This window comes from Neophocaena asiaeorientalis, unplaced genomic scaffold (assembly GCF_003031525.2).
Source record: "Neophocaena asiaeorientalis asiaeorientalis breed wild unplaced genomic scaffold, Neophocaena_asiaeorientalis_V1.1 scaffold246, whole genome shotgun sequence".
Taxonomy (NCBI): Eukaryota; Metazoa; Chordata; class Mammalia; order Artiodactyla; family Phocoenidae; genus Neophocaena; species Neophocaena asiaeorientalis.
In genome coordinates this window covers 4,421,765-4,434,539 of record NW_020174551.1, presented here as the reverse complement: position 1 = coordinate 4,434,539, position 12,775 = coordinate 4,421,765, and the positions used below count along the sequence as shown (strand labels likewise).

Sequence of the window (12,775 nt, the reverse complement as noted above, 5' to 3'; positions counted from 1 at the left end):
TAACTACCATGTACAAAACTGTGTTAGCGGGGCTTCCCTGGTGGCGCAGTGGTTGAGAGTCCGCCTGCCGATGCAGGGGACACGGGTTCGTGCCCCGGTCGGGGAGGATCCCACATGCCGCGGAGCGGCTGGGCCCGTGAGCCATGGCTGCTGAGCCTGCGCGTCCGGAGCCTGTGCTCCGCAGCGGGAGAGGCCGCAACAGTGAGAGGCCCGCGTACCGCAAAAAAAAAAAAAACAAAAAAAAAAACTGTGTTAGCAAGTAAGAGGCTGGGGTAGATGCTAATAAAAAGACAAGTATGACAGTTCCTGAAACAGGAGCTTTCTCTTACCACTATTAGTTGGCATATAAATTACAATATTTTCGAGGCAAACTGACACTATTTTACACTTGATCCCTTTGATGCAGAAATTTTACATTTAGAAATTTATCCTACAGGAACACAAGTACATGAAGATAAATGTACAAAAACATTCACTGCAGCTTTGTAATAACCAGCAAAAGAAACCAGCAAAAACAAAAACTCCAAATACTCGAAAGAAAAATACTAAACACTTTGATATGAAAAAATGGTGAGGCTGGCATGAACACTGATTTACCATGTTAAATTGATAGTCAACCAAAGCTAAGACTGAGAAATATGCAGCCATTTGGCTGCACTGGGTCTTCGTTGCAGTGCACGGGCTTCTCTCTAGCTGTGGTATGCAGGCTTAGTTGCCTCACGGCATGTGGGTAGTTCCCCAACCAGGGATCGAACCCAAGTCCCCTAGCATTGGAAGGTGGATTCTTAACCACTGGACCACCGGGGAAGTCCCCAGAGCCAAGTTTTAATTTGTTGCCTTAGAAAGGCAACAAATGGATTGAAGAGAATTCAAGGACAGAGAACTGGAGAAAGTGTTCTGAGGCTGGAGTTCTGGAGAGAGGGCAGAGCTCAGCCAAGGTCTTGATAAGTAAGCATACTGAGGACCCAGCAGACCCTGGAGAGATACAGTAGTTTAAACCAGAAAATATAAATTTGCATTTTTGAAGGGAAGGGGATGGAGGACAATCAGTAACTTTTTAAGCATGGATTATTTTATGTGGCCTTGTCACAGAAATTCTTCAAATTTGCTAATCAAAATTAGCTACATACAATTCACTTGAGCTTCCCATTCCAGCCTAAGTTCTCAAGGCTTTTCAATAGGACAAGTGTTTTGTTTTAGCACAAAGAACCACAACCTACCTTTCGCTTAGTGTTTTTTTCTTTTTCTTTTGGACGCACGGAGAGGCTTGTAGGATCTTCATTCCCCGACCAGAGATTGAACGCAGCCTGGGCAGTGAAAGCGCTGAGTCCTAACCACTGGACTGCCAGGGAATTCCCTTGGTTAGTGTTTTAAATAGTTAGGACTTTAGCACTTAAGAAAGTGGATAGGTCTGTGATTCATCTAGGTTTCCTACAGGCCTACAGGAGACCACTCAACGAGTAGAAGCTTATTAATTAGTATTCTCAAGGTCTATCTTTTTTCAGATATAAAGCTTCTGGACTATACAGTCCCTAACACATCAACAGACTCCTTTCATCAAAATTTGTTAAAAATAAGTCTGGGGCTTCCCTGGTGGCGCATTAAAAAAAAAAAAAAAAAAAAAAAAAAAAAAAGTCTGTTATGTCCCAAATCAAGGATGTGTCTGGAGTAGGTGGTCCAAAATGACAATATTCTCCTGGAGGCAAAAAAGCCAATTTTATTACATAAAAGTTTCTAGAGATGGCTACATGTACTTCATGTAGCATTTACTTCAATCAAAACATCTACATCAGAAACGTATTTCCATCTCTGAAAATTTGTACTATTTCATTTTCTACAAATGATTGTTAGGAGGAAAGTTGACCATTGTCTCTGATTTGCAAATGAGGGATTAATGTCAGGAGCTGTTGACTTGACTTGCCCAAGGTTACACGAAAAGCAGAGGTGGAACTCAAAAGCTTAGTCATTATAGCTCCTCCACTGCTGAATGCTTTTATTAAATTGGGTTTTTTCGCACCATGCCTGTGGCATACCCAAAGATGCAAGACATAAAAGTCCATGAAACTTGTAGCTGTCATGACTATATGGCTGCCATTCATTTATTATACACCACCTTTTAGAAACAAAGATTTCTCTTCAGTGTTCTATGTCCTGGTTTACACCTCACTCCTACTGACATTTTATTTTTGCTCATCTTGTTTTCCCTTTATAATCCCCCCATTCTTTACTATAAATAACCTTGTATTATACTTTTTTTTTTTTTTTTTCCGGTACGCGGGCCTCACTGTTGTGGCCTCTCCCGTTGCGGAGCATAGGCTCCAGACGTGCAGGCTCAGCGGCCTCGGCTCACGGGCCTAGCTGCTCCGCGGCATGTGGGATCTTCCCGGACCAGGGCACGAACCCGTGTCCCCTGCATCGGCAGGCGGACTCTCAACCATTGTGCCACCAGGGAAGCCCCGTATTATCCTTTAAGTCACTTTAGATTACTTTAAAAATAAATCAGTGTCTAGATTAATAATGATTTTCTTGTACCTTTCAGAAATGCAAACAAATAAAGTTAGGAACAATTTTTTTCTTCCTGAAGAGACACCAAAATGTTTTGCTCACCTAATTTTAAAACCTTGAACACAAAAGACAACTTTACTTAAAGACAGGAGAAAAATTAAAGACAGTCCAAAAAGGCAAGAGAAACATATTAGACTGGGATTCTTAAACTGGTCCATCTAATTGCTACCTTCCAAAAGGCTACGTTTCAAATTAATGGTTCACAACTCTCACTTTTCAGGTATAATTATCAAAATACTAATCATCAAATGCTAAATAACATACAGAAATGGCCAAAAATTCTCTACATAAAACAGAGAAACCACAGGAACTGCCTTAAAATACAAAGAAAATATTTTTATTTGTATAACAAATATTCTAAGAAATGATGATATAATAAAATTAACACAGTTGATGTGATGTTAAGACACAAATAGGTATGAAATGCTATTGATGATTAATCATTTTGTTTCATCCAACCTCCCACTGATTATTTTAGAGAGCATCTCTGATGTATTTCTGACTGAATATTAAGCATGATGTATCCAGGTGATTCAATTAAGAAATCTTTGAAAGAATGGTTCCTTCCATTAGTCCTCATTAACTCTTTTTTTTTTCTTTTTCTTCTTTTTCTCTGGACTCTGAAAATAACCAACAAGAATGCTTTTGAAAGACCTGTAAATGTATGAGTGATTAAAAACAGCTTTTCCTCATAAAAAGCAAAGTAGGTCTATTCTATTTCCCTGGAAAACAAGTTTGGAGCAAAGACTAAAATCTAAAAATATAAAATCACCTTTATCACCTGTACCAAATGATGTTCTTTTCCACCCTTAAACAAAACCCATTTTGCAATAAGGTTCTAGGTTTAGGAAATGGCCCTTTATAATATAAACACAACAATGTTGTTGTACTTCCTTATCAATGAAACCATTTTTTAAAAACTACCTGTTCATTTCTAATATACAGAGTAGAATAAAATATAGAAACCCTGCCCATGTCAATAAAGTATTGGTAATTAAAAACAAACATACAGCAATTGCTGTGCTGGTGCATGGTTCTTCTTCAGAAAGCGGTTCTTCTTTAATGTGTTTCTTCTTGTCCTTTTTCTTCTTTTTCTTCACAGATGTCTCCTGTTCTTCCACCACTTCTACTACATCTTCTTCTACTTCTACTACTTCCTCCTCCTCTTCAACTGAATAAGGTTAAGTGTAAAGATACTACAATTAACATTGTATCAGACTTCTCTCCCTCAAAACCCCTTTGAGAGTCTTAGTTTTTTCCTGTCATTCAGGTCAACTATCCAATGTTTATTACATAATTTTATAATTGCAAAGATCCTTCAAATATCTACCTAGTATACTACTACTAACTTTCTAAATGATAGAAAACTCAGAGAAGTAAATTTCTCATGATCATGTAGCTATATAGAGAGATCAGGATTAAAACAAATCATCTGATTACCAAACCCACTTTTTTGGGAAGACTAGTCAATTATATTAGAAATGATTAATAGGAGTTTGGAGTTAGGAGACTTGGGTTTATCCAACCTGTTGAAACCCTGAGTAAGTCATTTAACAACCTTTATTAAACTCAACTTCCTCATCCTTATAAAATTTAGTAATGTCTACCTCACTGGACAATTTCTAGGATTTAATGATTTAACACATGAAAATTTATGCAAAATGCTTAGCATGAATGCTTGGCACATTAGAATGAGGACTTAATAATTGGTTGCTATCATTAGAAATTCATTGATCAAATACTTACTTTGTATCTACTATACACCAGGGCTTGTTCTAGACAACTAGAGATACAGCAAGGTACAACACAGACAAAAATTCCTGCTTTTATGAATCTTTTACTTTAGTAGGAGAATGGAGACCAAAAAAAGAAAAAAAGATATGCTATAAAATATTTTACATAGTAAACAGTCCTAAGGATAAAGAAGAGGAACACTGAGGAGGGCAATACATGTGGACATTTTAGACAGGATAGTTAGGCAGATACCTAAAAGAGGGAAGGGAGGGGACTTCCCTGGCGGTCCAGTGGTTAAGACTCCATGCTTCCACTGCAGGGGGCAGGGGTTCAAACCCTGGTCGAGGAACTAGGATCCCACATGCCGTGTGGCCAAGGAATTAAAAAGAAATAAAAATAAAATAAAAGAGGGAAGGGAGTGAATTATGCACCTATATTAAGGGAAAATATTCAGGTAAAGAGAAGAGCAAATGCTAAGGTTATTTTAGGAAGGAAGGGGGGTTGGCAGGTTCATGGAATAGCAAGGAATCCAATGTGGCTGGAGCAGAGTGAGCAAGGAGTAGAATTAGATCAGAGAGCTAATGGGGGTGCCACTGAAGCTACTACATTAAGAATAACAGAGATGGGTATAAGTGGTTCAGTTCTAGATACACTTCCAAAGTAGAATTAAGGGACTTCCCTGGTGGCACAGTTGTTAAGACTGCGCTCCCAATGCAGAGGGGCTTGGGTTTGATCCCTGGTTGGGGAACTAGATCCCACATGTGTGCCGCAACTAAGAGTTCGCATGCCACAACTAAGGAGCCCACCTGCCACAACTAAGACCTGGTGCAACCAAACAAAAAAAAATTTTTTTTAAAAAAAAAGTAGAATTAAGAGGATTTGCTGCCAGAATAGACTTGGGTTATAAGAAGAGTCAGTGTTAAAGGCCAAAGCAACTAGAACTGCCATTTATAAGATGGAGAATATTATGGAGCCACAGGTTGGGAGTAGCAAGGGTCCAGGAATGTTAAGTTTGAAAAGCTTAATGGATATATGAGTAAAGATACAAATCTGGAGTTGGGTGTTTCAAATGTTACTGATGGGTTTACGGATCTCCTTATTGTTCAGTAAGGAAATAGAATCACTTAAATAAATAACTTGTTTATATTTTCTTTACCCAGAGCAGGAGTCCACATTTGCTGATAGTATTTTTGACCACTAAGCTATTTAGAAACCCAAAATTATATCAGTCATTGCTTTAATGCCTTTCTTGCTAGACCAGCTGGTAGGCAACTCAACACAGGTACAGCTAATAAATGGGGGAGCTCAGTTATCAACTTTGCAAGAGAGCCTAGTTCACTGGTGAGCACCTATTAAATATTATCACTCTGTTGGCAGGCTACCCAGTTATTACTCTAGTCCTTTCCATGTAACAGAAACAATGACGAAAAGTAGTGCTGCATCAATTCTATGTTCTACTATATATATAACAACAACTAATTTAGAAACCACATACCTTTTTTTTCCATTTTAAGCTGATTCTCAAAATAGTTCAGATGGTAGAAACTAAAGTTTTAGTACACTTAGAATAATCCTACATATTCAAAGAGGCACTTCTCACATTCCTCTATGAATCATGATAAATTTAACAATATCCTAACTATTCCCAGAGAACATGATGGTTTATTAAAACACCATTAGCTTTCAATATGGATGGTTTTGCAATAAAGTTCAGTGGTATGTACTTTCCTAAGATTTATGAAGTCTGTACTTCTTAAGGAATAAGAGTATAAATGACATTAAAAAAAATTCAAACTAACCTTTAATTTTAACCTTGGCTTTTTTGGCCTTCTTTTCAACCACTTCATCCTCTTTGTCTACCTGTTCAATCTTGCGTTTTTTAGAATAGGTTGGCAGTGTTGAGTCACCAGAAGGATCATAAGTCTTCACTTCACTGAAAGAGCCATAGAATTTTATAAAATCCCTACAAATATCAGTAATCAAATAATTCTAAAGAGATTTAAAAGGAAACGTCATTAGGTAATACTTACACAAACATACAATGCTGTTTCATTTTAGTGGCTTTAGGGCAGTTTATGAAAAAGTCTCCAAAAGGTAAAGAGGTGTCAACAGTAGGTCACACTTCAAGAGAAGTGGTGAGCTAAATGAATTGTTTTAGTAATCAGTGTAGTGACTATAGTATAGAAAAATAGTCAATCAGCATAGGGGAAAAAATGGAGGAAATCTCTTTATACCAAATGATTACACTAGAAAGTAAAAACTGAACCAATTCGAGTTTTAGAACACTGGGCAATTCAATGAAAAACAAAACAAAAACCCTAAATCAAATTTAATACAGAATACTCCATCACAAGATTCCAAGCAGCAGAGGAACAAGAAGGGATAGATATGGATAAAGATTCCTTGAAACCCAAATGTTTGCTTTTGTTCTAACAAAGTAGAAAAAAATTAAAGTACTGCATGCCAAAAATGTGAACTAAACCTCATAATTGGTGCTTTAAGCACATGTGTTTAAAGTCATAAGTATAATGGCATGGGAACATTAAAACATTGTTCAAAACAAGCTAAGGAATGTTCTATTAAGCTATCTTGCAGGCTCACGGCTGTTAACTTTTATAGGTTAAAAACATTTATAACTTAAGAAACAAAGTAGTGACTAGGTTCTCCTGGGTCTCTCCCAGATATATGTGTTATTAACTTTTGACTTTCTGTAAAAAAAAGAAAAACAAAAACAAAGCCCCAAAACAAAGATCCACATTTTTTTCAACTAAACACAACAAATTAGGCTTTAAAAATTATAAAATACATGGTCATTGTAGAGATCTTAGAAAATTCACAATATAAAAGTAAATGTTAATTAATGCCCGTAACTGAATACATTTGGTTTCTTTCCAGAATAAAGGAAAACAATTTTTATGAATGTGTATACTAAAACATATATCTAAATACATATTTATAATGAGATGTTACTATATTGCTTTCCCTGCCCACTTATAAGATTTTACTGAAGGACTGTAAGAAGTCCTAAAAGCAGTTTATGGATTAATGACTAGAAATGTTTTTAAGGCTGACATATACCATCAATCTCTTTTCCACATTCTATTTCTATCATTGCAACCTCATCAGTATTGAACATTATCTCAAATAGTAACAAAAACACCACTCCCCACAAGTATCTTTTGTAATTTCATAGTGAGGTCTGAATACTTATCATGCCTCTTAGCCACTTTTAGACTTTTCCTTTGTCTTTTGACTCTTTTTAAAAAAAAAACAGGTTTCCCTGTGACTTAACTCTGAATGGACTTTGGTTTCGATAAATGTTATACTATATAGGAACTATGAAGGAAAAATATTTATTATCAATATCTGAAAATGAGTAAATTAAATATTAAGGAAAAAGGCCAAAACAAATATATTATATGTACTTATTGCAACAACGTAAAAATGTGTATATGATTAAAAACTAGACGTGGGGCTTGCCTGGTGGCATAGTGGTTGAGAGTCCGCCTGCCGATGCAGGGAACACAGATTCGTGCCCCGGTCTGGGAGGATCCCACATGCCGTGGAGCGGCTGGGCCCATGAGCCATGGCCGCTGAGCCTGCGCGTCCGGAGCCTGTGCTCCACAACGGGAGAGGCCACAGCGGTGAGAGGCCTGTGTACCGCAAAAAAAACCCAAAAACCAAAAAAAAAACCCTAGACATGAATATGGAAAACTGTAAATGGCAAAGAAATAAATTAGGGGGATACTTAGTTGTTTTAAACAACAACAAAAAAACTGTCAACAATTAACATTTAAATAAGCAAAAATTGTTCATTCATGCTCTCCCAAATGTACTCACTCACCTTTTATGTTCATACTTTTCTGCTTTTGCTAATGCCTTTCCTGTTCCACTTATTTTCCGTATCTAAGAAAAGAAAAATCATTAATAGTTTTCTAAGACATAATCTCTTTATAATATATATGGTAGTATGTCAATTCTTAGTATATATTAGGTAAACTGTTAAGAGCAGGCAGAAAAAGAATATATTAGACATACTAAAATGTATCATAAGAGTAAAACTGGTTAGCAAATGAAATGAAAAAGTACATAAACTACTCATGGTTTATTAACTTTTGACAGGTAACACTTCTGCAATATGCAGGGTGTGATTCTTACCCCTCTATCTTCCAAGGTTCTCAACCTGGCCTCTAATTTGGCTCTGTTCTCAACTCCCATCGCAGAACTGGAATCTTCACCAAAAGCATCATACCGGATGGCCAAAACAGTTTTGGCTGCCAGCATCCGAGAAATCTAATAGAGAACTTGAAATTAGAGGCATTCAAACTATACTCCAAGATGAGATATAAAAAATTCTCTCAATAATTTATTCATGAGAACACTACAGATGAATCATTGACTCTACAATTCACTCTAGGATTTTTGAAAAATCAGGAGTTACAAAAGTATTGTAAACCATACAACTCAAGCCACTTAATCTTCTATTTGAATCTCTGCCACAGAATGATGGCTAACTGGTTATATACACAACCACCATTATTTTGTTGGATGAAAAGATATTGTAGTAGCTTATGTCTAAAACTAGCTCAAACCATTCTTCCATCTTCCCTTAGTTTCTACTATGTGACATTAGTCCTACACCATGGGATCATCCAGATTAAGTATAGCCCCCAGCCCCCGCAAGCTTAACTAACATTTTATTTTACTGAATCCTTTATCTGCCTCATCACTCTGCTCTGAATTTTATAACATTTCAATTCCTGTTAAACTATGTATCCTGTAAAAAGCTTGAAAGTACTTTAAGCCTCAGTTTCCTCCTCTGTAAAATAGACACCTACAACTCATAAGGCTATTAAGAGGATTCACTAAAGTCCTATCAAGTGTTAGCACAGTGTATGTGCTATTATTTTTTATAGGTCATAAATATTGATGTTAAATTGGTTTCCTGCCACACAGAAAACTTGATGTGCCGTCCCTGTCCCCACCAATGGGTGGAGTCTAGAAAAATAGTAACAGCAAGCAATAACACTTTCTTCTAACCTTTTCTTTCAGTGTACATAAATGTTTATTTAAAGAATTCACCATTCTCTATTTGATGAAAAAGAAACAGTAGGAGGAAAATGGTTTGGAGGAAAGAAAGGCCTACTCCAGGAAAACCGTAACTGACCTTTCCTTTGTGTTTGGGACTTGTCTGGCCTACAAGTGAAGCATGATAAATGAGACCATACTTAGGGGTATCTCGTCTAGACTTGAGGGCTCTGAAGAGTGCCTTTTCTGCTCCAAGAATCTGAACTGTAGAAGCTGCATGTTTGGCCAAATTCAAAAGAGAACCTTCAAAAGAAAAGAAGTAGTTACCAGGAATGTACTTGCAAGTATTTGAAAGTTCCATATATTAAAAAGACCTATAGTCTTAATATTATAGCCATCAGAGTAAATAAAAATCTGATATAATACAGGATTCTATAGTCTGGAATTACCCCAAATTCCTGATATCTCAGCATTTGTGATTCATCCATTACCACCACAAGCAGAGGTCTGTGATGAATGTCTATGACAAGTTGAAGGTTACTTGTTCAATTTTACTTATTTGCCTGAAGAGATGGTATTACTATTTCACATTTCATTAGCATACCATGGGAGAGATAAAAACACATGTATTCACAGACACCACCCCATCTAGCCCCTATTTTTCTGAGATTTATTTTAGACATCAGATATCCTACTACTATAGATATGAAAAGACATACAGATAAATAAAGTGAAAATTTAGTATTAGGACATCTCAGTAGATCTATGTGATAAACTTCTTACACTTTATTTACCCCTCGTTTAAGATATGGATGAGGAGGACTTCCCTCGTGGCACAGTGGTTAACAATCCACCTGCCAAGGCAGGGGACATGGGTTTGAGCCCTGGTCCGGGAAGATCCCACATGCCGCAGAGCAATGAAGCCCGCACGCCTAGAGCCTGTGCTCCACAAGAAAAGTCACTGCAACGAGAAGCCCACGCACCTCAACAAAGAGTAGCCCCCGCTCGCCACAACTAGAGAACGCCCATGGGCAGCAATGAAGACCCAACGCAGCCAAAAAAAAAAAAAAAAAAAAAAAAAAAAAAAAGATATGGACGAGGAAATATAAGCACAATAATTAGGTATTAAAGTTGATGCTTTGTTAGATGTGCTGCACTGATTTTCTGTCAGAAAACAATTAAAAAAAAAAATCTCTTTCTCTTTTTTTTTTGGCCTGGCCACGCGGCTTGTGGTATCTTAGTCCCCCGACCAGGGATTGAACCCGGGCCCCCAGCAGTGGAAGCGTGGAGTCAAAACGACTGGACCGCCAAGGATTTCCCCAGAAAACATCAATTTTAATGCAGTTGCTCAACCACTAGATACGTGTTTAAAATTCAACAAACATATACTCACCTTCAGGAAGTTGTAGTAGTGACATCAAAGATCACTGACCAAAGATCAATGTTAACAAATGTAAGAATGGAAAAGTTTGAATTATTGTGGGAATCACCAAAATGTGGCACACAGACATGAAGTGAGCAAATGGTGTTGGAAAAATGATGCCAATGGCCTTGCTCTACACAGGGCTGCCACAAACTTTGAATTTTTAAAAAAGGCAGTATTTGTTAAGTGCAATAAAACGAGGTAAGCCTATACTAACTGATTTCATCCTCCTGCATTCATCTGATTGTTCTAATTAACCATAACAAACTTTTGACAAGGAACCACAGGTGTCTCAGAAGAGGCAGTGACTAAAGATGCCTTCATTATCCGAAAGGAAATCAGGCATACAAATAAAAATCATCATTGAACACCTGGGCCTTAGTCCTCACAAATATACCATTTACTTCTATTTATTACCTAGAATTACTTTAATAAGTGTAGTTTAAAGATAAAAGAAAAAAAATCCTACCTAGAAAACAACTCAACTCTCAATACCCATGTTTACAAATTACATTAAAATCATCACCTGCATGAGCAATAAGCCGTGCTCCAACTAATTCACCAACCATGACTGTAACGTTGGGTGCAATGGCCATCATTCTATTTTGCAGATATTCATAGAGCTGGGTTCTATATTCGGAGATTTCAATCACCTGGTGTAGGGAACAGAATGAATAAGTCATAAATGACAAGAGTAAAAATAGTATAAAATTCACATGTCTAAAACATTGGAGTCCCAAATTATCATAGAGCAGTTGTACAACCTGAGAAAATTAACCATTTCTTACCTCAGTTTCCTATAAAAGGGCTGTTGTGAAGATCTTATAAGATAATGTATGGAAACAAGCTAATACACTGGCTAAAAATAATGTTAATCAATATTACTGTTATTTTAAAACACTCCAAGGGCTAGACATTTCTGTCATCCCGTGATTCTCATATAGCTATCTTCAAATGAGAGGGAGAAAAAATACAGGCTACAAACATAAAAGTTAGAATTAAATAAATGAAGCTATACTTCTCAGCCTTTTCAATGGATTTATTATTCAGATAATGCTAACAATATAAATAAATTAGACAGTACTCTTAACTTCATTTTAGTATATATCTCCCCAAGTATAAATCAAGATGGCATCAGATGAGGTAGTGACTGAACACCCTCATATTTATTTATCAGGTGAACAATACATTAAAAAATCATCATTGCCATCAGAAATTACAGAGCTGGTACCACAACTAGTTTCCCTATGTGTATAGTTTACCTGAGTGCAGAGATGCAGAATGTTGCAAATATCTTCTTCTGAAACCTCTGTTCCCATAGATATCTCTGCAGCTGCTTTCACTTCTGCTTCAACCTCTTCTGGCAGTAATTCAGAAAGTGTGGCCGAGGCATAATTCTTCCTATCGCCTATGGAATGTTTGCAGAGGATGAGGGAGAATCACTCTTCAACAAATTATATAAAATCCACCAAACAGTCAAAAAAAAAAGTAGAGATAAGCCAATGAAAAGGATGCCTAAACAAAACAAAAAGCGAACAAGTTTGACCTAGTAACTTTCCTCATAAAAAGGCTTGATTTTTCTCCCCACCACCTCCCTCCAAAAAACTACAGATAACAAAATAAACAAAATACACCATGAAACAGGACTTACAATACTGTGATAGACAATTAGTAGCTAAGGTTATACTGAAGCTAGGGCCATGAATTCTTAGGGGTAGTAATATGATAATATAATATGAGCCAAGTAACTCATATTTATTAACAATCCTCTACGTTCTTCTACTAATATTGCTGTACTAATAGTATACAATTTAACACTAACAGTATAGATAGCAATACTATTTTTAATATTAATTATTATTAATATATTGCAGGATACCCCCAGTCCACAGTTGTCCTTATTAATGGTAATTTCATTAACCATAAGAAACCATTAACCATAAGAAACCATTTCCAGAAAAACCAAATTAGGGGCTCCCTGGAGGCACAGTGGTTAGGAGTCCGCCTGCCAATGCAGGGGACACA

The 12,775-nt window shown here is 36.8% G+C and overlaps 1 protein-coding gene and 2 non-coding genes across 5 annotated transcripts in view; all 3 read right to left on the bottom strand.

The window, feature by feature from the left end:
* Positions 1–2,880: 2,880 nt before the first annotated feature.
* NOP58 (NOP58 ribonucleoprotein) overlaps positions 2,881–12,775 on the bottom strand; it is a 26,830-nt gene continuing 16,935 nt past the window's right edge. For all 3 annotated transcript variants that reach the window (XM_024757374.1, XM_024757375.1, XM_024757376.1), the window contains 8 exons: positions 12,013–12,158; positions 11,277–11,403; positions 9,467–9,630; positions 8,458–8,592; positions 8,144–8,205; positions 6,099–6,232; positions 3,576–3,736; positions 2,881–3,185 (listed from right to left, as the gene is read on the bottom strand). In XM_024757374.1, the coding sequence (XP_024613142.1) occupies positions 3,135–3,185; positions 3,576–3,736; positions 6,099–6,232; positions 8,144–8,205; positions 8,458–8,592; positions 9,467–9,630; positions 11,277–11,403; positions 12,013–12,158 (980 nt within the window). In that variant the 3' untranslated portion in view covers positions 2,881–3,134. The remainder of the gene's footprint in view (positions 3,186–3,575; positions 3,737–6,098; positions 6,233–8,143; positions 8,206–8,457; positions 8,593–9,466; positions 9,631–11,276; positions 11,404–12,012; positions 12,159–12,775) is intronic.
* On the bottom strand, positions 11,038–11,121 carry LOC112407921 (small nucleolar RNA SNORD11). Its single transcript, XR_003004852.1, has one exon. It is a non-coding gene; the product is annotated as a small nucleolar RNA SNORD11 (small nucleolar RNA).
* On the bottom strand, positions 11,877–11,962 carry LOC112407922 (small nucleolar RNA SNORD11B). Its single transcript, XR_003004853.1, has one exon. It is a non-coding gene; the product is annotated as a small nucleolar RNA SNORD11B (small nucleolar RNA).